Source organism: Hypomesus nipponensis, chromosome 19 (genome assembly GCF_054491055.1).
Source record: "Hypomesus nipponensis isolate SF chromosome 19, ASM5449105v1, whole genome shotgun sequence".
Taxonomy (NCBI): domain Eukaryota; kingdom Metazoa; phylum Chordata; class Actinopteri; order Osmeriformes; family Osmeridae; genus Hypomesus; species Hypomesus nipponensis.
Genome location: NC_140379.1, coordinates 11,080,548 through 11,103,475, shown reverse-complemented (window position 1 = coordinate 11,103,475; position 22,928 = coordinate 11,080,548). Strand labels below are relative to the sequence as shown.

General features: G+C 39.6%; 3 protein-coding genes across 14 annotated transcripts in view; 1 reads left to right on the top strand and 2 right to left on the bottom strand.

Annotated features, from left to right (window-relative positions):
• The window catches only part of madd (MAP-kinase activating death domain), a 37,473-nt gene extending 35,345 nt beyond the window's left edge, over positions 1-2,128 (top strand). For all 12 annotated transcript variants that reach the window (XM_084681532.1, XM_084681534.1, XM_084681531.1 and 9 more), the window contains one exon: positions 216-2,128. In XM_084681532.1, coding sequence (XP_084537658.1) covers positions 216-329 — 114 coding nt within the window. In that variant the 3' untranslated portion in view covers positions 330-2,128. The remainder of the gene's footprint in view (positions 1-215) is intronic.
• bbox1 (butyrobetaine (gamma), 2-oxoglutarate dioxygenase (gamma-butyrobetaine hydroxylase) 1) lies at positions 2,125-15,212 on the bottom strand. Its single transcript, XM_084681536.1, has 8 exons — positions 15,097-15,212; positions 13,423-13,876; positions 12,720-12,834; positions 5,618-5,816; positions 5,181-5,286; positions 4,665-4,861; positions 4,127-4,293; positions 2,125-3,963 (listed from the first exon to the last, which is right to left on the bottom strand). The coding sequence occupies exons 2-8, from the start codon at positions 13,822-13,824 to the stop codon at positions 3,803-3,805; spliced, it is 1,347 nt and encodes a 448-aa protein (XP_084537662.1). The 5' UTR covers positions 13,825-13,876; positions 15,097-15,212; the 3' UTR covers positions 2,125-3,802.
• Positions 15,213-16,235: 1,023 nt separating this feature from the next.
• fibinb (fin bud initiation factor b) lies at positions 16,236-18,249 on the bottom strand. Its single transcript, XM_084682308.1, has one exon. The coding sequence runs from the start codon at positions 17,875-17,877 to the stop codon at positions 17,257-17,259; it is 621 nt and encodes a 206-aa protein (XP_084538434.1). The 5' UTR covers positions 17,878-18,249; the 3' UTR covers positions 16,236-17,256.
• Between the last annotated feature and the right edge of the window lie 4,679 nt (positions 18,250-22,928).

The window sequence follows — 22,928 nt, the reverse complement described above, 5'->3', positions numbered from 1 at the left end:
TTAGTTCAAGTAGGATTATCAGTAATCATCAGGAATCATTGATGACAAGGCAATACACATTAGGGATGTAATAGATATAATTAGCTTTGTTTCAGATCTGTATGTGGTCGAGCAAACAGTGGGACATGATGTATAAGCACATTCAAATGAAAAACAAGAGATCACTCTTGGGCTCTTCCAATTTTGAAAAGCTTTCTTTTCTCTTTTCTCACCAGGCGCACCAGATCTGTTACTCTGTCCTCTGCCTTTTCTCCTATGTGGCTGCAGTGAAAGGGAAAGAGGGGGACGGCAAGGCCAAGCTCCTATCCCCAAGACCCCTGCCTAGCTAGTAGACATCCTCTAAATATGCCCAGATATACTCTACCCCACCCCTAGACTTCCTCAACACCCCCTTCTTGCGTGCCTCTGAATCCCCAGCTATTACTCTGTATTTCAGTCCATTCATATTCATCGATAAATGACCCTTGATATTCCCTCAACATACAATTAAGCACACATCCATCGCTTCTCCTTGCCCGTGTGAATCCTTCCTATGGAAACACCATCCCACTCTCCTGTGTGTAAATCTGTATTTATGAACCCTGCCCAATGCTGTTGTCCCCCCCCCCCCCCCCCCACACACACACACACCTGCAGTCCTTCCTTATGGCAATGTTAAAGACGGGCCATATTTGCTCACTCTTTGGTGGGGTGACAGACTTTTACCCTCTATGTTCTTATTTGTGACTGTAGTCATTCACTCTTGTCCCTGCTGCCAATATATTCGTTTTTAGTTGGGAAGGATACTTTGTGTGTGTGTGTGTGTGTGTGTGTGTGTGTGTGTGTGGGGGGGGTGTATGAGGCTCTAGCTAGCATGCTGGTCACATGCAGAGCCTTGCCAGTCAATAAATAGAGAGCAATGTCCCCCACTCTCCACTCTGACTGTGCAAAAATAATTCTATGTGCTGTGTGATACTTGTGTAAAACTTCAGTCTGTCCAAGTTTAAATGAGTGAAACATTTAAAAAGCATCTTGTAGTGCTGGGTGTCACATTTGTTAAATGCTACTGTTTAGTGCACCAGAACATCGCATGTAAGCGCTTTTTAAAGGTTTCATTATTTGAATCCTAAATACTGTGAGTGGTCCAAGATGCGTGTTTTCTCTTAAGCTTGCCCTGTAAGGCTAAACTACTGTACTAGTTCTACTGTAACATTTCTTGTCTGTGGTCAACTAGGCTATATTGAATTGCATGTTACTATGAAGACAAAAAAATATTTAAAAAGAATAGAAATGCTGTACACTTCCCATAAGCAAAATGTTACAAACTGTGGTTGGTTCACTAGATGTGCAATACTTGATGTAGTTAGCCAGTACTGGAGTCATATAATTGTTTCAATTGAAAATATGTTCCAGTTTGGGCGTTACCAGAGCAAGGAATGAAATAAAGAACTTCATTGTCTTACATATTGATTGGAGTAATATGATGACGTGTTTAAGTGCAAAACGATTGTGTTTGGAGATCCTGTTGTCTTCAGGTGTGAACCTGCCGCCGGCAGTCTCTGATGTAGTGGTGGTGTCCGTCAGAGGAAGGGGTTTACGGTTGTTATGTTGTGTCTGTATTGTAATAGGAGATGAAGAATTCTGTCTGGCTGGACTGCAACCCTGTGTAATTTCAACAGTGTGTGTATCTGCGTGTGTAGTTTGTTCATGCAGTGTTTCGTTTCTCCAGATCAGCAATATATGAGTAACACAGCTATATAATTGGGAGGTCATTTTCATGTTGTGGCTTTTGTTTTTTAGAGATGAAATGCGTGTAAGAAATCTGTTGTTTAAACTTCCGCGAGAGACTATTATTTTAGGCATTCCATTGTTGTAAAAACACTCACAAGTGTATATAAGAGAGTACCGGCCTAAATGAAACGTCTCCTAAACAGTTTTGAAATAAGGACCAATAATTGGTGGTGTTCATCAGACTGGAATTCAAGAGAGAATGATTTGAAACAAACCCTGTCATTGCAAGCTTGCTGCTTTCAGAGATGGAGTGAATAATTTAAATGAGACATTGGGTGTATATATTTCAGTGTTGAACAAAGTATTTATAGAACATGTACAGGTTTGGCAATGTCAAATAAAAGTTGTCCAAACTGAAGCCCCTCTATTTTATTGTATAATCATCACTGGTTTCAATAAACTCCAAATTGTACATTAATTCACTACAGTGGGGAAACTGTTTATATCTCACCAGATAAAATATGGCAGTATGAGCTCTCAGCAAGAATTGACCAATTCTCTTATTCAACCGTCATGTGCAAATGGCAACCAAAGAGTTCAAATCTGTAATGTAGCCTAATTGTGTTCTTTAATCATGTATTGGGAATGTTCATGGTTAGCGGTTCATGGATCACATAGGATGAATAGTTAATCACAAATATATGAAACTTTTAGAAAGTAGCTACTGTACACGGAGTGCATGTTACTGGCAAGCTAAGGACATTGTACTTAATAGCACCATCCAAATATTTGCAGTTGCCACCATTGTTGCCATGGCCCTTTTTTCCAACTAATACACCTGGGGATGATAAGGTGTGATCGGCTTGATAGCTACATTTTACCGGCATGTTTTTTACAATGTAACTGTAATTCTCAGAAGTTTGACAATCTGTATAGGGCCACAGATGGATAGCTTTTAAAAAGTGCTTTCCTAAAACCCTAGGAGTGGTTTGCATGTCTGGAAACAAGGGATCCTCACCAGGAAACATAAGTGGCAAGGATTGATGCAGTTAAACTGGATAGACATGGCGTTATATAGTTGTCTTGCATAAACCCCCCCCCCCCCCCCCAATATATTTAATATTTTGTATTTAATAGTTTAGCCTACACTAAAAAAAGAGGTAGCTGGTACCCAAACTGGTATTTTCTCCTGTGACACTCATTAAGATATGCATTAAGCAAAAGTTTCAAATCCAGCCTCACCAAATTTCCACTATGAACAAGAGCAGGGTTCGATTATGGTGGTGGATTGGGGGGTCTGACCCCCTAATTAAGACTGTGACCCCCCCAGTAAAAAAAAAAAAAAAAAAAGGGTTAAAACAAAATTTTAGGGGAGGGGGGGTGTCAAAAAATGTGTATTTCCTTCATATCTTAGTTATTGTAAATATTACAATATGTTTGCAATTTTCATGCCTGAATCGTTTTAAGACTCCCCTGAAGTGGATCATCCCATTTCTTAACCTTGACATGAGTTGAATGTCTCTGCCTGCCTCACTTCGGACAAAGTTTACCTGAGCCCCCCACCCCCAATGTCATTCCACTCTGAACAAGAGGACAGGTCAACAGAATGTCACAGAATTTCAACATTAAAAGAGGGGACAAATAATGTGCAGACGTTAAAGGCAATACATAGATACAAATACACAGCAAGTCAACCACAGCTTCCATAGCTGTGTAAAACAACTGGCTAAGAGTCCAAAACCCGTTTTCGATTTTTGTTCTTACGGGATGTACTTTTCTTTTGTAAGGTCTTCAATAGAAAAAGTTTCATTTAAATGATCACCTTTTCTATACAGAATTCTTTCTTTGCTCATTGTCATGGTCAAAAGTATGTGGACACCCCTTCCATTAACTACCAATAAGAGCAAATCCCACATTAATGTTCCAACGTCTATTGGAAAGTCTTGACAGAGGAGTGGATGCAGTTATAGCAAAATGGGGACCAAGTTAATGCTCATGATATTGGAATGAGTGGTTCAGAAAGCAGGTGTCCACATACTTTTGGTCACAGTGTGAATGTGGGAGACAATTGACTTTCTAAAGTCTTGTGGATCTAATAGTTTCCGTGGACAGACTTGCGAAGTATCCGTAAGCGTGACATGACCTCATCCCAGTCCAGGTAGGCTCCCTCCAGGTGTCTCAATGCGTCTGTATGGCTTATGTAGCTTCTTCGCCCATGTAGAAGGCGCCAGTTATCAAAGGTGACCAAGTCCCCTGTGGGAGAAAGACACGGAGACTACAGCTTTACAGCAAACACAATCAAGTGGAGCTAAATTTGTACTGTAGGAGATGGAAAAAATGGTACTTGACATAACCTCAAAACCAAGTTTACTCATATTTAGATAATATTAGGTTTTAGGCAATGACTTGCACTGACCAGGTTCCATCATGTAGGTAACTAGGTTTTCAGGTCGGATCATGAGTTCCACATAGGCCTTGAGAGCACGGTAGAAGGGCTGGACCTGATGCAAGGGGAGATCCAACACAGAGTCTCTTGTGGCATTGTTGTAGTTGATCCTTACGACTCGTTCCTCATTGTCCACACTGCTCAGAAAACAAGGAGGTAGACAGAAAACCCATTTATAATGTACGTATCAAATCTTTTACCTATATTTATTATTTTATATGTATGCAATAAGAATGTATAATGAAGACCATTAAGTATAGTCTTAGTTTAATATGCTGGGTATACAGACATGTTAACGTAATGTTTTAAGAGGCATGTTCATGACAGACTTTCCAATTCCCAATCTGAGCAGCAGATGGTGATGTCTTACACTTTTCCTGATTCACACCATCCAAATGCCACTCTCCTGAATACCATGTTGGGCAATCTTGTACTTGATGCATTGCTCTCCTTTATAAAAAGCCATAACACTTTGTGAGCTTAATGTACAAAACAACATTTTACTCACTCAATGATGCGGTTCTTGGACTGCACCTTGAAGTCACAGTAGTCCGCCCCTGTGTCTGTGAAGTCCACTCTGTGGGAAGTGAGGGTACTAAAGGCTTCTGGGTCTTCTCTCCGGAGAAGTTCAGCCATGTGGAAACCATCTACCACTTCACTCTCCCCTCCTTTGCAGGCCTGGTTCAGGCAGTGCAGGAACTGCACCTGGTGTACCATGTTTCATAAAATATTACAATTACGTTTACTTGTATGAAATGATTACCCAAGGGAACAATACAATAAAGTAAAAGATCAATGTTTCTCAAAATAAATCAGACAATGCAATGAATTCAAAAACATTGTCATGCTTCTCTGCACCATTTACTTCAAGAGTGTGTTCATGAGTCTCTCTTAGATTCTTATGAGAAATGTCACCAATCCTCTTTGAAAGTTATGATATTTATTCAAAAAACAATTAAATATATCAATTTTGTTCCTTTCTAGAAGTACAATACATATGAAGTTGTGTGTGTATAGTACTCACCCCAGGTGGGTTATGCAGTGCTGGGTAATCTGTGTGGAGACTGAGTTTCCCAGAGGTGTAGGCAACATTGTTGGCCTGAGGTTTGTCCTTAACCTGCCATGTGTGCCTGTAAGATGTGAAGAGATGAATCACTGGGAATAATATAAATGTATTATGCACTCATTTGGTCAGTCAAATTAATCTATGGGATTGACCTAAATAATGTAGAATCAAATATTGACTATATACAGTATATACTCTAGCCTTTTTAATGATAAGTCTTACATTTTGGGCTGCGGCCTATAGCTTCCATTAGAATGAGCTAATCTATTGGCTATGGGTTCCAACCTCAGCCCTGATTGAGCACATCAGGTATTTTCTCTGGTTTAATGCTCTCTGAAGGGTCTTAGACTGGTTTATCAGTCTGTCTTGTGGTGTGGGGAGTTGTTATTACTCACCCATAGAAAGTGAGTCTGAGATAGCCAATCCTTTCACTCAGTCTGGCAACCTGGCCTTGCTTCACTGGCGCCCCCTTCATGTAGACTATGCCAATCCTGCGTAGTGCTATCAGCCAAGCCAGGGCCGCTTTGTCATCATTGAGAACCTCCTCAAAATTGGCTGTGGGGATCCGCAGCTTGGAGTCCCAGTAAACACGCTCTAAAAGAAGGGAAAGGTAATACAGTAATTGTCAGGACAATTGGCTTGTTATAAAGCTGATATGCAGTATGTGATCTAATTCAGGATAGATGTGTCTTCAGGCATAAATAACATGACTCTATAGTAGTTAGTTATAGAGCATGTAGGAAGGTTTGATGAGAAACTGGTATTTCAATTAAGTATAATGATTACCATGTGGATACAATCAAAACACACTAAAAGGTTGACAACTAGCATAGCTAGCTTTGACAATGACTGTGGTCGAATAACGTATTATCGGCTTCACAAACCACATTCATAAATTCTTTAAGACGCAGAACCTGCACAACATGATCAAAAAACTGCCAATGAGAAGTAGCAAAATGGAATAGAATGGCCAGCATTGTTGTCTCCGTACAAACACACACAGGTAGTCTCCTGTGCCTGTCTGCCTGTCAATGAACAATATACAGCAATGGAAATGGGCCTTGTGAAAAGCTGGGATAATCTTTTTTTATGATCCCAAATACACAGTCCCTCCACTATCTGCACATAATGTACTGTATCTGTACAGAACGTTTCAGAGGGAGGAAGGCCATCACGCAATGGTTGGAATACTTGGTGTGGAGTAGGGGAGGAGGAAGGGGGGGGGGGCTTAGCGTCTGCATTTCTCAACAGACAGCAGTGGAAAAACCCTCCTGTGGCTCCGCACCGAGCTGGCTCAGGTCCTTTTTCCATCTAGACTCTCGTGTGGCTCCTGCAGACACAGCTGCTGAGCACATTCAGTGTGTGTGTGTGCGGGGGGTCTGGGGGGAGGGGTCTCTGAACACTGTGGAGCTGTCTGATGTTTGTGGATCTTCATCGCCTCTCACTTCCACACCCACCAATTTTGTCAGTTTGAGCAAGTGGTCCAAACAGAAGAAAAAAAAACACTGAGTACATTGCTTTAGCATTAGAGATTATCAGAATATGGAGTAGGACACCTGAAGTCAGATGTGAAAGTAATTTTATTACCACTATTGTAAATGCTTGATGCCTCACAAGTTTGTACTGTTGAATGACTCTTCAACAGTATTCAAGTGGAATGTCAGTGAGAATATAGCAGGATTCTATGGCTGAACTATGAAAAAAGACACAGATGTCTGAGCTGTAACATGAGTCAGACACTCCATGACTTCAGCCGTGGCACGGTATTCAAATGTCCCTCCAAAGTTTCATTGCAAACATTAACTCTATCAAAACAAGTCAAGAGGTTATGTACCCCCCTCCCCGTGAAACCTTGTTTAGAGGGTTGGATAACACAAAACTGATGCTGTGAAGACCAGCTGTTCTTAAAGATCACCCAAAATAAGTTATAATAATGAGGCTCTAGAACTAAGGCCTTCTTCAAATTACAAGTTACAATTGCTCCCATTAAATCAGACCAGCTGGCATGTATCCGGACACAACAGGGAAATGCAGTGCTTCACTTAGCTGGCTTGTCTGGGGGAGGACTGTCTCAGGACAGAGCCATGGGGTTTCAGATGTCACACATGGCAGAGAAAGCCGTAACAGAGAAGGTGAAGCAAGAGATGGATCATATGAGCAGTGGGGACTGGGTCCCCCTTGTAAACTGATCATCTTCCATGTTTGGTCATATTTGCTAACATTCCATTGGCTAACGAGCAAACCAAGAATATACTCAAACATCTTTCAAGCCTAAAATGTTGTAAGGCTGCCAGGTTCATAGATAATTACAAAAAGTATTTATCAGAGACACAAGAAACAGATCTCTCTTCACTGATACACATTATCATTATGTCCAATCAGTCTGTGAATAAGTGTCACAAGTATGTGAGTAAAGCACCAGCAGGTTTGTATTCGTAGAATATTTAGGGGCTATGTGTGACAAGGTTGAATATGATAGATAGACAATAAAAAAGTTAAACAAAAGAATATATGAAGATATGCTCTATCAAAACAGTGCATTCCTAAGGGGGGGGGGGGGGGAAGAACTTTCTGCTCTTATTGGCGTGAAATGCTCAACACTCGTTCTCACCGAACACAAATATGCTTCTGTGATTTTCTGGAACAACTTGAATTGTCACAGAGCTCTTCTGAAATTTGTCTCACTCTTGCAAAGTTTGGTGAAGGGTGAACTGAGGTACAATGTCAGGCTTTGAGTTTGTGTAGTCTGTGCTTTTCTGTACCTGTCTCCATACCTGGGGCGCATTTCCTGAACATTATATATTTATGATCCTTATTTATTACTATTATTCCTACTTGTCTGATGGGAGCCTGTGTAAGTACGTGTATCTTTATGGCTGTGAGCATGCATGTGTAATCCCTTTCCCTCTCTCTTGGTTGGCTGCTGTGGCTTTTCCAGACGAGGAAACTCGAAGCCCTGGCTCCCGTGGCTGGCAGGCAGCTGATGGCAGTCTGGTTCTCTTTCGCTCTCTTTCCAAGAGCTCTGTTCAAACTGGGTACTGTGCTACTGCTTTCTTCACGGAGCTGTGAGCTCTTTCAGAACACTCTTTGGCTTGATAAGTCATTTTGAGTAGTTCTTTCACAGAGCTTTAATCAGGCTAATTAACTTCCTCACAGGGTCACATGCAGAGTGAGGTTCCCTCAAAGCTGCATTTGGCAGGGGTTTCATTTCAGCAGTTAGTACATATGTCTAAATACATTGAAAGACTAATTAACTAACTCTCAAAGCTGCCATTGCAAAGGGTCACAGGGAATGCTGATGCCAGCATGTTAGAACGGGCTAATTGCAACATGCTTGTATTTGTGCTTCTTTAGAATGATCAATTAATGGCAATCCTCCATGATATTATCCTCACCATTTTATTTTCCTATAACTTCAGAGCATCACTGTGTTCAATTATCTGTGTTTTTCCTTTTTCACATGGTACAAGACGAATAAAACTTTGTGTACAAGAAGCAAGTACTGTTGTTCCAAATGTACACCAAGATTGATGGATATAAATGTGATTTAAAGTTGTCAGGCATGTTGCCTGCCAAGCACAGTTACGCCCAAAATTATTTATTATGCTGACTTCTGAATCTTAGAGGAATTGGAGTCCAATCATGTAATTGATAACAACACGCACATTCTCACAAACTGTTGTGTATTGTATTGTATCTTTGTGCTTATGTTTACAAAGGCCCTATGTTTGAAACAGACCAATGTGGTACAACAAGCTCTTTCCTTGAGAGTCTACAACTTTGAGAGACCTGTTGCACCAACCTCAGAGAAACTGGCAACTTTGTTTGAGCTTTGAGGAGACAAAGAGAATATTGTTTCTACTAGGAGAGTCAAGGACCCATGTACCAAATTTAAAACGAACCTCTGGCTTCATGATCCCAACAAAATATAGGTCTGAAGCTCAACCAAGATCTGTTACATTCAGCGACCTTTACTTTCACCACATTTTGTTACATCCTTTCCCTATCATCCTCATTTCTTCATCATCATTGAGATGTCACCAGAGCTCAATTAGAGTCCACAGACTAGAGCTGTCCATCTGGCAACAACGAAGCAATCCTGAAAGCCTTTTCCAAGTGAGGTGGCCAAGAAGTTCCTCTGCAGAAATGGGAGCATCTGCCTGAAGGACAACAGTCTCTGTAGTACTCCGTTATTCAGTCCTTCGTGGCAAAAAGGCTAAACAAAAGCCTCTCCTGAGTACAGTAAAAGACATACAACCCAGCAAGTTTAAAGGAAAAATATTTGAGACAGAAATTGAATTCACTGACCTAGAGCGAGCACTAGATCTGGTGTAAACTAGGTATGGTTATGCTTGTCACTGGTAACCATTCATAGTCAGACCAGGATTGAAAGAATGCTTTAGTGGAAATCTTTGGAGAGACCTGAATTTTGATTGAGAGGATCTACAAGGAAGAATGGAAAAAACTGCTCAGACATAAGAATGTGAGCGTAGAGCTTAATTTGCATCCTTAGCACCGTACTGCTGCATAAGGTTATCCGCACATTGAAACAGACATCCAAGCCATGTGTAGTGCAGCCTATTTTTAGCAACACAGTCAGAGAGAGGAGGTGGAATCATGTCTATTAAGCTGGTAAAATGGCATTATAACATTGTCAATCATTTTCTTCCACTATTCTCCATTTTAAATTGAATCACGTGCATAACTTCAGACCTATTTTTGTGTAAATCCTGGTAAAACCAGTCAGCACTTCCTAAGCTAAGTACAAATCGGTATTCCATATGGTAGAGGGAGGGGAACGGGGCTTGAAAAGTGAGTGCATGCAGGAACACTAAACACTGTTGAAGGTCTCCTGTCTCAAAGCTCTTTCACATATGGGCCATGGCGCTTACTTCAGCTGTGTAGTCTGTTCTAGGGCAATACACACACAAGATATACATGCTGCCTGAATATCAGCAAGTAATTTTGCTGATATGGTTGAATGGTAATTTTATTGATGGTCAAATAATCATTGACTGTTATATTTGTACCTAAACTCACAACCAATGAACACGTATGGTAATTAGTTTATATTAAGGATAGGATAGGTACGTTTTGCAAACCTAGCAATTTTAGATCGAGTTCAAAAGGATTCAAACCAAAATATCCCACCTCTCCCTTCAAATACACTCCCCCAAAACACATGAACGCTCTGCTTGAGTACTGCCAGGAGGTAGGTAGATGGACAAGTAGCCCCTCCAATCATGGCATTCGGGCCGAATGTCTTCCAGTCATTAGTGCCAATTCAACCTTAATGATTGGTTGTGTTTCTTACAGTCCTGCAAAGCCTACAGATATCGGATTGGTTTCATTTTACTGTCAAACCTTTAGATTTATTGGTTGCTATCATGATTTCTGCAAATATGTCAAAAGGTGCTTCTCAACAACATGACCTACCCTGCCTTTAACTGGCTACTCCCCCCATCAACTAAGCGTAAGGTTAACAATGGATGATATTTACATTTATAAGAAGGTTCTTACTTCTGCAGTAAAATAAGTGAGACTGATCTCAACAATTGATAAGTAGTATATATTCTAATGTGAGAGGATGAAATAAAAGGGATGATTCCGTTACAAACCAGCTCAAATGATCATGTTGACCTTGCAGTGTTCCCTGTGTGCCACACTTTTACAATCTGCAACACTTTTACAGGCTAACCAGGGCTAATAAAGTTGTTCTCCATTACAATATTATACAGAGAACTTCCAGGCCCATTCACAGGAGACAAAAAACTTAAATAAAGAGATAGAGATTAGGAGAAAGAGACAGAAAAAGTAAACTTGAAACAGTGAGGATACAGACAAAACCAGTAGAAGTGAACATTATTCACCTTTCATCAGAAAATGCAAGCCTTTCCAGGATTTTTCAGTGGAAGGAATTTCAGGCCAGACCTCAGGAAGATATAATTAAACCCAGATACAGGGTTGTGTGTGTGAAAAAACAGGATCAGACGGAGCATGAGCTCAGGTCTGTCTGCACAGACCAGTTCAAGTTCTGATTTGGCAGTGCTGTAGTTGGAGAACAGAAACCCAAACACTAACAAAGAGTGTGAGTTCTTGTGCAGGGGGATGGGGGTGATCCCTAAAGGGGGCTGATTTCACTATCCACACAAAACCACACACACACAGCCTCTAATCGCTCTGGAACAGAGACAAAGCAGGAGCCGCTCAGCCCTGCGGGTCCTTCAGGACCACGTGGGGACACAAACTGTGGAGCTTTTCCTTCACTGAACCACAGCTGAACTTTTCCTCCTTTATATGTTTCTGATAGTCTTGAGATGTAAGTTGGGTTGTAAATGTACTTTAAAAAAGACACATTTGATTTGCTTTTGTTCAGAGCAAGCACGCACACATATCCCGTAATCCTACAAACACTTGTGTTTAGATCCAGAGTGACTGTTTTGTTAATCCTGACACAATGTTTCAGAGAAGAAGTCCCTTTCATTCAACACTAATGTTTCAGATGTTTTTTATGTATTGTCCCCCCCTCAAGAAACTAAAGTTGAATAATAAAACGAAATACCTAATGCAGTGTTTCCCCTAGGTTTACAGCTTTTACAGTGTAGAGACATGGTCGCCCGACCATAGAGACAAAAATGACATGCCGTTGTGTAAATAAGATAAATAACATAAGGCCATTTAGTTTGTTTAATAAAAGAGCAAGCTATAGACCTGTTTTATAGGAAAGGTAACCTTAAATTACTTATTTTGTGGTCTGGCACTATATAAAAAATAATAATATTAGAAAATATATGTATATTTTTTTTTGTACAAAATTAACTTGACCTTCCATGGGGGGTGGGGGGTGCCGTTGGGGGGGTGGGGCGCCCCCCTAATACAATGGTAGGGGAAACACTGTAATGAGATGTGTGCATGAGTGTGGACAGTTCTGGGACAGAGGCACAAGGCGATCGCTTATAATACTGTATACAGTATGCACAGAAACATTCCTTGACGTATCGTATCACACAGAGGAGGAAATTGCAATAGATGACCACAACCCTGAAAATCTGAAAAGATTTGTGTTACCTCAAGGAAAGATTTCGATTTATGTTAAGGATTGCTGAGTAATAAAAGCAGAATGCAAGTAATGATAATGAGGTTCTTCAACACTGTTTTACCCAAAAAGAATAAATCAAAGAAAGTCAATGCTACTTATATGGACTGCATTTATATAGCGTGTTTTCTACCTTAGCGGCACTCAAAGCACTTTACATTTTTGCCTCTCATTCACCCATTCATACTCAAACTCACACATACCGACGGCGGCAGAGCCGCCGTGCAAGGCTCCGGCCTGCCCATCGGGAGCAACTTGGGGTTCAGAGTCTTGCTCAAGGATACTTTGGCACATGGCCTGGGAGGAGTCCGGGATCGAACCGTCAACTTTGCAATTAACAGACGACCCTCTCTACCCCCTGAGCCACAGCCGCCCACATATATATATATATGTGGTCTCACCATTGAGGAAGAGCTCTTCCTGCATTACTTGTCTGACAGCAGGAGAGAAGCACCTCTTCTTCAGCCACTCTGGATCAAACTCGCTGGTGTGCTGGTCGGGCCATACTATGCACACCTGATGACGAGAATGAGGATGAGGTTAGACAAAGATTGCTAACACTTAACATTAGTGTAATTACAGAAAATACTATGTACACAATGTAACAGCCACAACGTATATATTAAGTATGTGTTGCTCAATTTGTAAAATTGTCATCTACAGAGTACTTGTTTAGGAAGCTACAAAAACACTTGTGAAGTATTACCTAAGTATTACATTGCCAGACCTTTACTGTGTGTCTGTTTGTCTTAGCTAAGCATGTTGATTAAGCATGTTTGTCACATAATTGTCCTGTGCACTGATTGAGCTGCAGGGACATTTTTCAATCTTGAGGATGGTATATTTGTGTTTCACTTTCACCAGCACATAATTTACAGTAAAGAGCAATTCAACACGTGCAATAAGTTAGTATTATATAATATAAACCTGATCATATACTGTAGCGCAATACAGTGTTGGTTTTCTAGACACATATTAAGAAGCAGCCTAATCCTAGACTAAAAAACACATGGGCTTATTCTGTGTGCATGTCACTGATTCCTATTCAACATTGCATACAGGGTGAAACCTTTCAATATTACAGTTTAAATCACAGCTTCCTACCTTATTTGTATCAGAGACCTGGACACTGTCCACTCCAGTGTGAATGTCCAGTTTGGAGAGTAGCAGACTACGGGCCTGTGCAGACTGCAGGGTGCAAAGTGGACACTGGCAGTTGTCCCGCAGCCAGGTGAATGGGTAGAAGCTTTGCCCCCCATCTTCCCACTCTATTTCTACCAACCTCTCTTCCTCCAAGGTTTTGACCTGCCTCACTACCTGAGCTGTGGGGAAAGGGGCGGCCTGCGTCTGCTGTCCACGAACTTGCTTCAGTGTTGAGCGAGATGTTTTGGTGGCTATTGCCTGCAATGGCCTGCCAGCAGCTCTAATGGCCTGGCAAGCCAAAACAGAGCTGCTTCTTTTCAAAACTGCTGGAAAGATGCATCGAGATAGCATGGTTGTCCACATCTTGAAGTGGTACTTCCAAGTGAACCACTGAGGCACTGACAGGTAGGCTAATCTGGAGGAAGAATAAGAAGGAAACGTTTACATAAGGGTTTAAAGAACACAGTTTTTATGATCTTTACTGCGTACTACACACGTGGGTTAAAGAATTCCCATAACCCATAAAACAGTGTTAAAATAGATTTCAATAAATACAATGATTTAACATTACTGCTATCTATGTCTAACTGCAACTAGTAGACTGCAGAATTAATCTCTTTATTCAGTGAAATATGTTTTACATTGTGTTTTGTTTCACAATTATTATAATGAGTTTTTCTGGGAGTTTTTTCTTGTCTTCCCTGAGGGTTTAGGTTGGTTGAGGGGCAGTTATATGGGTGTATGAAGCCCTCTGTGACATGCTTGCGTGTAAAAAGGGCTATACAAATAAATGTTGATTTGATAATAAACCCACCAGTGTAGTATGCAGTAATTTTTTATTTTTTTTAACGGTGTATTTTAAACCCCCTTTTCTGTTTCGTCACGTACAAGTCCGTTTGCAACAATCGTATTTAGGCAATAAACCATGTTCTATGTAACCATAACATTTGCAGTGCGTGACCCATAATAAATCCAAAGGTACACAGTAAACATAAAACTAATGTGTTTCCGCTTTGTAAAAAAGCACCAGATGAAAGGTCGATCGCACGAACATGTCAACCCGAGTAGTGCACATCAAAATAAATGTGTCATGTGACCTGTTCAGAACTTGACATATTAATGTAGATTTTATTTTACTGATCTTTTTCCGCTATTTAGTAAGTCTACTGCTATTTAGTAAGTCCGCTATTTAGTAAGTCTTCCGCTATTTAGTAAGTCTACTGCAAGTATACTTACAGTATACTTGCAGTTGAATATATAGCATTCTTTTTTTCAGCTAAGCTAACTGGCTAGCTACAGTAACACCTGCCAGATGTTCCAAATGTCTATTCCTCTAGCTTGCTCATTTCTAATATCAAGCAAGGTAAACAATGACATTGTTCTGTTACTAGTTTAACGCACTGAATGAAGCACAGCAAACAAAATTATGATAATGTTTCTAGTAGCCAAGTAGCAACCATTGTATTCACTTTAATGCAACTTGCGAGCTAGCTTACTATGTAGTTCGATGAACCAGCCGGCGGTTAGTTATTTTTCCCTGGTATTATACTGGGCTACACTAATAGATTCACGTTTCAAAAGAATGCCTTTTATCTCGGTTACTGAAATATACAATTATATAAAAAATGTACTTACTTGAGATACTAAGAACTAGGAAAGTTTTGAAACGCAAACCCGACTGTGTCAGAAAGTAGGTGAGAGGTTACAGCGAGCTTGAGGGACCATGACATAATCATCGGCTACTGTCACAGACTCAGTCTGTGAACTTTGATCCACTTTTCAGTGACAGATAATACTAAAATGATCCAAGGTGCAAAAGTGTTGCTTGTGTACTGCTTGACTGATAGGTTTGAGTGATATCACATAAACATATTTTAGTGTATTATTCTCATGTATATATTCTCATGTATTTGTATGTACACATGGTAAGAGTGTGTGTAGCCTACATTTAGCTTTACTGAACAATTAGGTATAATTTTGATATTGATCACAGACGAAACAAACAGCAAACAAAAATTGCCTTTGCAAGATTAGTTTATCCCTTACATACTTAATGCAAATCAATTCAAAATGTATTTGTATAGCCCCTTTTACAAGCAATATCACAGAGTGCAAATTGGACAAAATTGGCCGATAGCCTTCAAAGTTTACAGATGATGGAAAGATTGTCTTTTACCAAGTTTATCTCCAAGATTCAATGTGTCACCTACAATATAGAATTACCACTAAGATAGAAACGTTTTTTGAAAAGTTCAAGTTTAAACGTTCCATCTTAGAACCTGTCACGTGCATCTGAGGATTATACACGTTGTGTATAATTGTGTATTTATTTCCTTGTGTTGTATTTTATTATATTATTATGTTATAATAGGCTGTATCCGGTTTTTCCTAAGAACTGGTTTATAACTTTGTTGATTGCACTTTGCCTTGACACAGTACAGTTATGACACAATAGTCAGTGTACAAGATGAAGACCTTGTCATCATCATTGACAAATTATCTAACATTAGTCGAGTATACTTCTTTGTGCCACAGAAGAAGTTTAGAGTTTATGCTGCTTTAATGGTTGGGAGGTAAACACAAGGCTTAACATTACATCACAGGATCACTAGATGGACCATTACATAAACATTCAATGTTTATCTACTCTAAATTCTAACATTTCTGTTTACGTTGTATGCCTTCTCCATTGACCACAGTTGACACAGCATGTGCCTGTGTGTGTGTGTGTGTGTGTACAACATTTTGACAGTACATTCACACTCTCACAGCGGTTTACTCACAAAAGTTTTATTACAAAGCCTTGCAGTAAAACTCTTTAGGCGAATGTACAAAGACACTTTGAAGTCTTCCCTGGAAGCCCCACACTGTATGGTGTATGAATAACCATTCACCTAGAAAGCTGTGCACATCAATATCTATGCCAGCACAAATATACATTTAAGCTATAGGAAATTGTCCCATAGAACTTAAATCCCAAAACAAATATTCATATAATGTCAGACACAATCTCCCATGAATGTCACCACACACGTGTCTGAAGTCCATGAGTGCTGCCTGCAGTCTTTAAGTATTTCTCATACCCTTTGCCATTTATATACACATTTGAGTGGATAAAACGAATATAGATATACATCAAAACAAAATATTTTATACTGAGTAAATACAGTTATGTAGGTTTTTTCCCAAAATATTGACACTCACAGTATTCTCATTATGCACTGTACAGTACAATTACCAAAGTGTTAATGCCTTTACCTATAGACACAACCCTTATCAATTAGTTTTGCAAATCATTAGGCCTATAAGTCTCATATCATAGGGCATAAACAAGTTAAATAGTTAACATCTTGATCAGAAGACATTAACATCTTTCCAAATCCAGACACTTTCAATACTGTAGGCTGTAAAACTCACACATAGCCTATATGAATCAGAAATGTATGCTGCCATAGTTTTTTTTTTTTTGTGGTAACATTCCGCTTGTGCAGGCCAAACAACACACATGTTGCCCATCCATCATCACGATTTACGTCAAACATTTGTTCTTGGGAAAACATTCGATTTCTTAATTTTATGTAGAGTGTAAATTAACAATTTGCAAAGGATTGTCCATAATAGTAAGCAATGGATTTCTAGAGAGGTTTATCAAGTTGACATGATCAGACCTGCTAGATATAGGCAATATAGAGGCATATCAGAAATAATACTTTTTTCCCCATTGACGTCACAACACAAGCAAAATCGGAGGCAAACTTTTTTGTGGTTATTGTAAAAACACAAAGGAGCACTTTTTTACACTTTCATGTATTCATTTTTCAGTCGACTCAGTCGGGTGCCGTGACTTCGAACAATTAGGGACAGCAGCTCGTGCTTGTCTTTTAATCCCATGGAAATATCCAGTGTCCCTTTTAGCACGTCTCTTGTGTGGACAATCATGTTCAGAAAGTCGTCATTTATGCGATGCTCCTCCTTCAACTCATTCTCCTGACTCTGTTTAAATTTCACTTCCAGTTCTAAAAGAGATTTTTCGGAATTTGTAAATGCCTCACTTATCTGAGTTGTCTCCCGTCTCAAATATTTACCATAGCTGTCTTCTCCATCCAAATCATACGAGATGCTTTTCCCAATTCCCTCAAGCACTCTGGCAGAGTCTTCGATGTGCCTCTTGATTATCGTGAAATCATCCCGGATGACTGAATCCTGGTCCTCGTCAAGACTGCATTTACGCTCATCTGTCATTTTAAATAGCATTTGACATTTTTCTGGGTCGTCGTTGTCCTCATAGTTGCCATCTGGTACAAAGTAATGATGAAAAGTGCCATTTGACATCTCCGGATATAGAGGTCCATTAAAAAACGCACCGCACAGCGACAACGATAACATCGCAGCAAGTACTATATGGAAAAAAGCCATTCTTGTTAGCTTTGCTGAGAAAAAAGTCTATTAAATCGTCCTTCCTTAGATGAGCGGTAGCCTATTATTAAGTTGTCCTCGAAATGAACATTTCACAGCTAAAAATAGTTGCGGAAATTTACGAGTTTATAGCCCGTTGCTTGTAATAGTTGTAATGCAATGTTCACTTAAATGTGACACAAATGAAGTTACGTTATTTCAGTTTCAAACACTAAATCCAGTAAATTTTGCTTAGCAGAGTAGACGGCTTTCACGACAAGAAGAAATGTGCCCAACTTAACTTTGTGCCTCAATTTCAACATCTGGACTTTTTTTCTCAAGCACCGCTTTTGGTTTGCCTGATGATACCCTTTCCCGACTCTCAAATTACAGCTTCGCTTCGTCACTTAAAACAGCGCAGTTTTGGGAGGGCTGACTGAAGGAGGACCTTGTCATTAGAGCTAACAAAGTGCCCTTGAGAACCAAACGGCAAACAAAAAAACGTAACACCAGCGCAATTTGGGTACTGGCAGTAAGGAAAGACAAAGGACCCCAAATAAATCGGAGCCTAACAAATGCTTTAGAAATTATCCAATATCCAATAAGAACCAGTTACTAACATGTTATTGTAACCAGACAAATGGACATATGCATTAACTAAGTTCACTCCCACGCCAAAAGCACCTGTCCAAAATCCACTTCGAGATCAAGATCCCCAATTAGTTATAAAGCTTTCAAATGAATGGACTTGACAAGCAAATATATACATTTTGCAATTAGACACATTTTTTTCAACTTAGCGTTGGGGTTAGCGTTTTATACCTGATGATATTCTAAGTTGAACTTGTGAGGGGACTGAGGGGCCATGACCTGCATTAATTGATCTTGAACAGACCTTATACTGTGTTTACTTCAAGCTGTCATAGGAGTTGGATTTTCCATCAGTGCACACGAATAAAGGGCCCATAACGCAATAGCTGAAATGAGAAAGATGCCAACAACGTGAAGTCATATGTTCCAGCACAAACATTGTTTAGTGTGAAATTTGTCTTGTGTCCAATATTTCCTGTGGAGTTTGAAAGATGCATGGGGCCAACTATCTCATTATAATCAAGGCGAAATGTCACACGGTTATTGTTCAGATATAAAATTGCTTTTTTGAAAAATTGTAGAATTTGATAGAACACTTAAAACCAGACAACTAATCTTTCCTCACCATATTCATCTTTATGTGATGCCTGTGTTGCATCATCACAAGTAATAGTATTTCTAATTTGTAATCACAGTCGCTCTACAGAAGAAAACATTCTTACTCTTACCGGTCAAAGGATCTTTAAACTTAAAGTGATTAACCTTGTCTTATGACCTTATATTGTTGTATGTGCTGTTATGAAGTATTGGTGAGTTTTAAGAGACTATCTGTAAAACAAACATAACTTGGCATGTAGTGAGATGAAAAGCTGTGCACCAATGCTAACCATGGATGGTTATTCTCTAAATCGTCAACACAGCAGTCTGTGTTAAAATGCTTTATTCTCTTGTTTTATTTTGACGAAGGAATTTCAGTCTGGTGTGTGTCAAAAAGGTTACAAGAAAATAACAAAAATGTCATACCACAAAACTCTAACATTGCCAATGACAGCTAACATTTTACAAACCATTATGGAACACCCACTCCCAACAGAAACATTTTAACAGTATATTAAGATTCTTATAAAGACAGAACAGGGTTGGTGACCTCCCTATCATTACTCTGTAAACGTAGCACAATACAGGCCTTAGAGCAGGTGTGTCAAATCCTGGTCCTCAGGGGCCGCTGTCTTGTATGTTTTAGATGTTTCCCTGCTCCAACACACCTGATTCAAATGAATGGGTTGTTATCAACATAGACATAATAAAGAGTAGATTCCGCATCGACCACTACTGCCTACTGGCGCTGACGAGCCATGGGGCCGCCATCTTGGACCGGTCACCCGCTCAATTTAGTGTAATCTGTTTGGCAGGGGTAAGCAGATGCTGTCAGCACATTTAATAAGTCATACCTCACTAAATATCAAATTGATTTGTTTTTTTTTTGCTGCAAATGTCATACATGTAGCTATGATACAGGACATGGTTATTCTATGCACAAAATACAACTAATAGTACAGTAATGTTAAATCTTACTTGTGTAAACTAATCCCCCGAGCATTGTTTGCGATGGTTTGCTGATTTGAGCAGGAATATGTTGCACAGTGTTGAAATCTTGTTTATTCTGCTGCTACGCAACTAGGAGTATGCCCGGTCCAAGACGGCGCCCAGCAGCCAATGCGGCATCTACTCTTTGTTATGTCTATGGTTATCAAGCTCTGTGTAAGCCTGATAACTACATTTGAATCAGAGGGCTATTGCACAAAACCAGGATAAGGGATTAAGTCGGGATATTCAAGTTATCCTGGATTTCTTTCTTCTACTTTTGTGCAATAGCCCCCAGGTGTGTTGGAGCAGGGAAACATCTAAAACATACAACACAGCGGCCCCTGATTACCAGGATTTGACACCCCTGCCCTAGAGGAAAGATACCTCTTGGCCCCTTGCTTCTCCTTTGTTCCCTCTTCCTAGGATGTCCATCCAGTTGTACGAAGTCAAGGTTCTTAAGACATTTGAAATTCCAGGATATTTGTGTCAACTTTATAATTACACTAATATTAGTTAATATTCAAAGCTTATTTGAACCTTTGCTCTCACTCTTTCGTGTTTAGACGGCAAGCAAAACAAAAGGTGTATTAGCTATGGGTTACACAACCGCAACCAGGCAATACTGCTGCACTGTGGAAGATCAGCTATAACTTGAGCTTCACAGGGATATTTTGTCTTAGCTAGGGTGTGGTGCTTCAGTTTCCAAGTTGTTTCTGCCCCCACCCTTCCTCCAGTAAGAGTAGGGGCTCTACTTTAGGCTTAATGAGCAGCCCACCCCACCCTACCACAGCCACATACTATTCTTACCACCTCTGTTCACTGCAGGAAAACCTATTGAGTAATCACTTTTTCCTCCTTGATCTTTGTCCACTACAATCATAGAAGAAGTAGGCATTAATTCACTAAACCATGAACCTCACATGAACCTTGTTCCTTTTCCAATACAATACAATTCAAAGCAATAAAAATGCAGCCGTTTTGAGCTTGCAGAGTTTTAATGGAAAGTTTCTATAATTAAAACTCAATTTTAAGCACTGCAGGCATTAGACGGCAGTGAAATCTTTACATGACAGAGACGCACTTCCACTCCAAATAAAAGGGTAATGAAACACAGCATGACGTCTGTGGGTTTTATTTACTCTGCATTTACTAGATAATGATCTCAGACTGAACATGCCAAAGCGTGCACCCAAATCTGTGACCATACACTCACACAGACAACACAATTCATTTTTCAACCACATCATTACTTTGATTTTAAAAGTGTAGTCATTTGGAAGTGGAAACATAGACATGAGTTTGTTTACTTGTTAAATATGGTAACCATTAGTTAGCAAAGAGAAGCAGTTCTCAGTATAGAATGTCTTTAGATCAATACGTGCATGTTATTTTACCACTTTATTACCAAACCTGTACCACCAGCCTCATACAATGCAAGCGTATGCGCACAACGATGGTGACAGGTGTGGAGAAAGAATGAGCTCATGCCTAACAAAAGATCATATTTATTGCAACGTAATAAAATATCCTTTCATTGGGGACTTGAATGGAAAATGGAAGCTTGGTGATTATATTGGTAGCATTTGGCTATCAAAACTGTCCAATACTGCATGCCAAGATATACATTTAATAAGACACATTTTTTAAAAGGCCAAATCTCTTACATAAATTGATCCACAGAACAGAAAAACAGTTTTGACTGCAAGCAAGAGTCCCGTAGTCTCTTTATGAGAAGTTTTAAAAGCCTGGCAGAAGTCACATTAGTTGTGCGTCATCCCTGCTCTTTTGCTCAGAATTATCACATAGAAACTTACCTTTTGCAATGCCCAGAGGTTATCTGAGCAATCTCTATTACAAAATACAACCACAGCTAAACCAAAACAATGATGTGATCAATTGGACTTTTACTGTCACACCGTTGTTGGAAGATGGACTGACCTTGGTGGTTGATGGGATTGATTGTTTTGAAATATCTGCATAGCATATTTTTTTAATAAAAGATTGTGGCAAGCACAGGCAAATATGCAGCACTCATTGGTAACCATATTGTTTAGCACTTGCCCATCACTTATAACAGCTGTCACTGTAGACATATTTAGTTGTTTAGGTACAAAAACACAGGTAAAAGACTACATCCTACTTATAAAAATGTAGATAAAAGGAGAAGATAAGAATTCAACTTTGAGGTGTGCAGACTACAGCAAAGCATGTATGGAATTTGTCCTTTGTCCATTTATGGTTATCTTTATCTCTCCTCCAGGAATACACAGATGTGAAAAGAGCACCCGTCCTCTGTTAGAATCAGAGCAGTGCCATGACAGTCCTGCTCTTGTAGATGAATCATGGGGTATCACTGTACTGTAGCTATGACTGGCATTTATGGTCCTTTCAGGAAGATTATGAATTTTCAGTAAGGTCAGTGATTTCAAAAATAGGTTTTGACAATATCCATGCAATGTGTGACGTTCATTTGGGTTGTACATTACATGTCAGTACAATAAATACAACCCTGTGTATGTACTGTATACTGATCATGTTAGCGTGTGTGTGTATGTATATCATGTTAGCATGTGTGTGAATGTGATTGATTGAACTGGGAACCACAATGTATTAAAACCTTTTTTAGGTTAAAAACGTTTTCATCGTTGATGATTCCTCTTATAGTGTGTGGATCTGTCTGATAGTACACCCAGCATTCAGTAAAATTAATTGATTCGATTAGAAGGCAAAGAACAGAGAGTGGGGTGGTCAGTAATGTGTATGTTAGAATGTGTGTCAAACTATGTTTATGCATGTTCTCCTTGTAAAGAATATTTTAGTGAAAAAAGAGAACTAAAGAGTGACTGACATACACTATATTGCCAAAAGTATTCACTCAGCTATCCAAATCATTG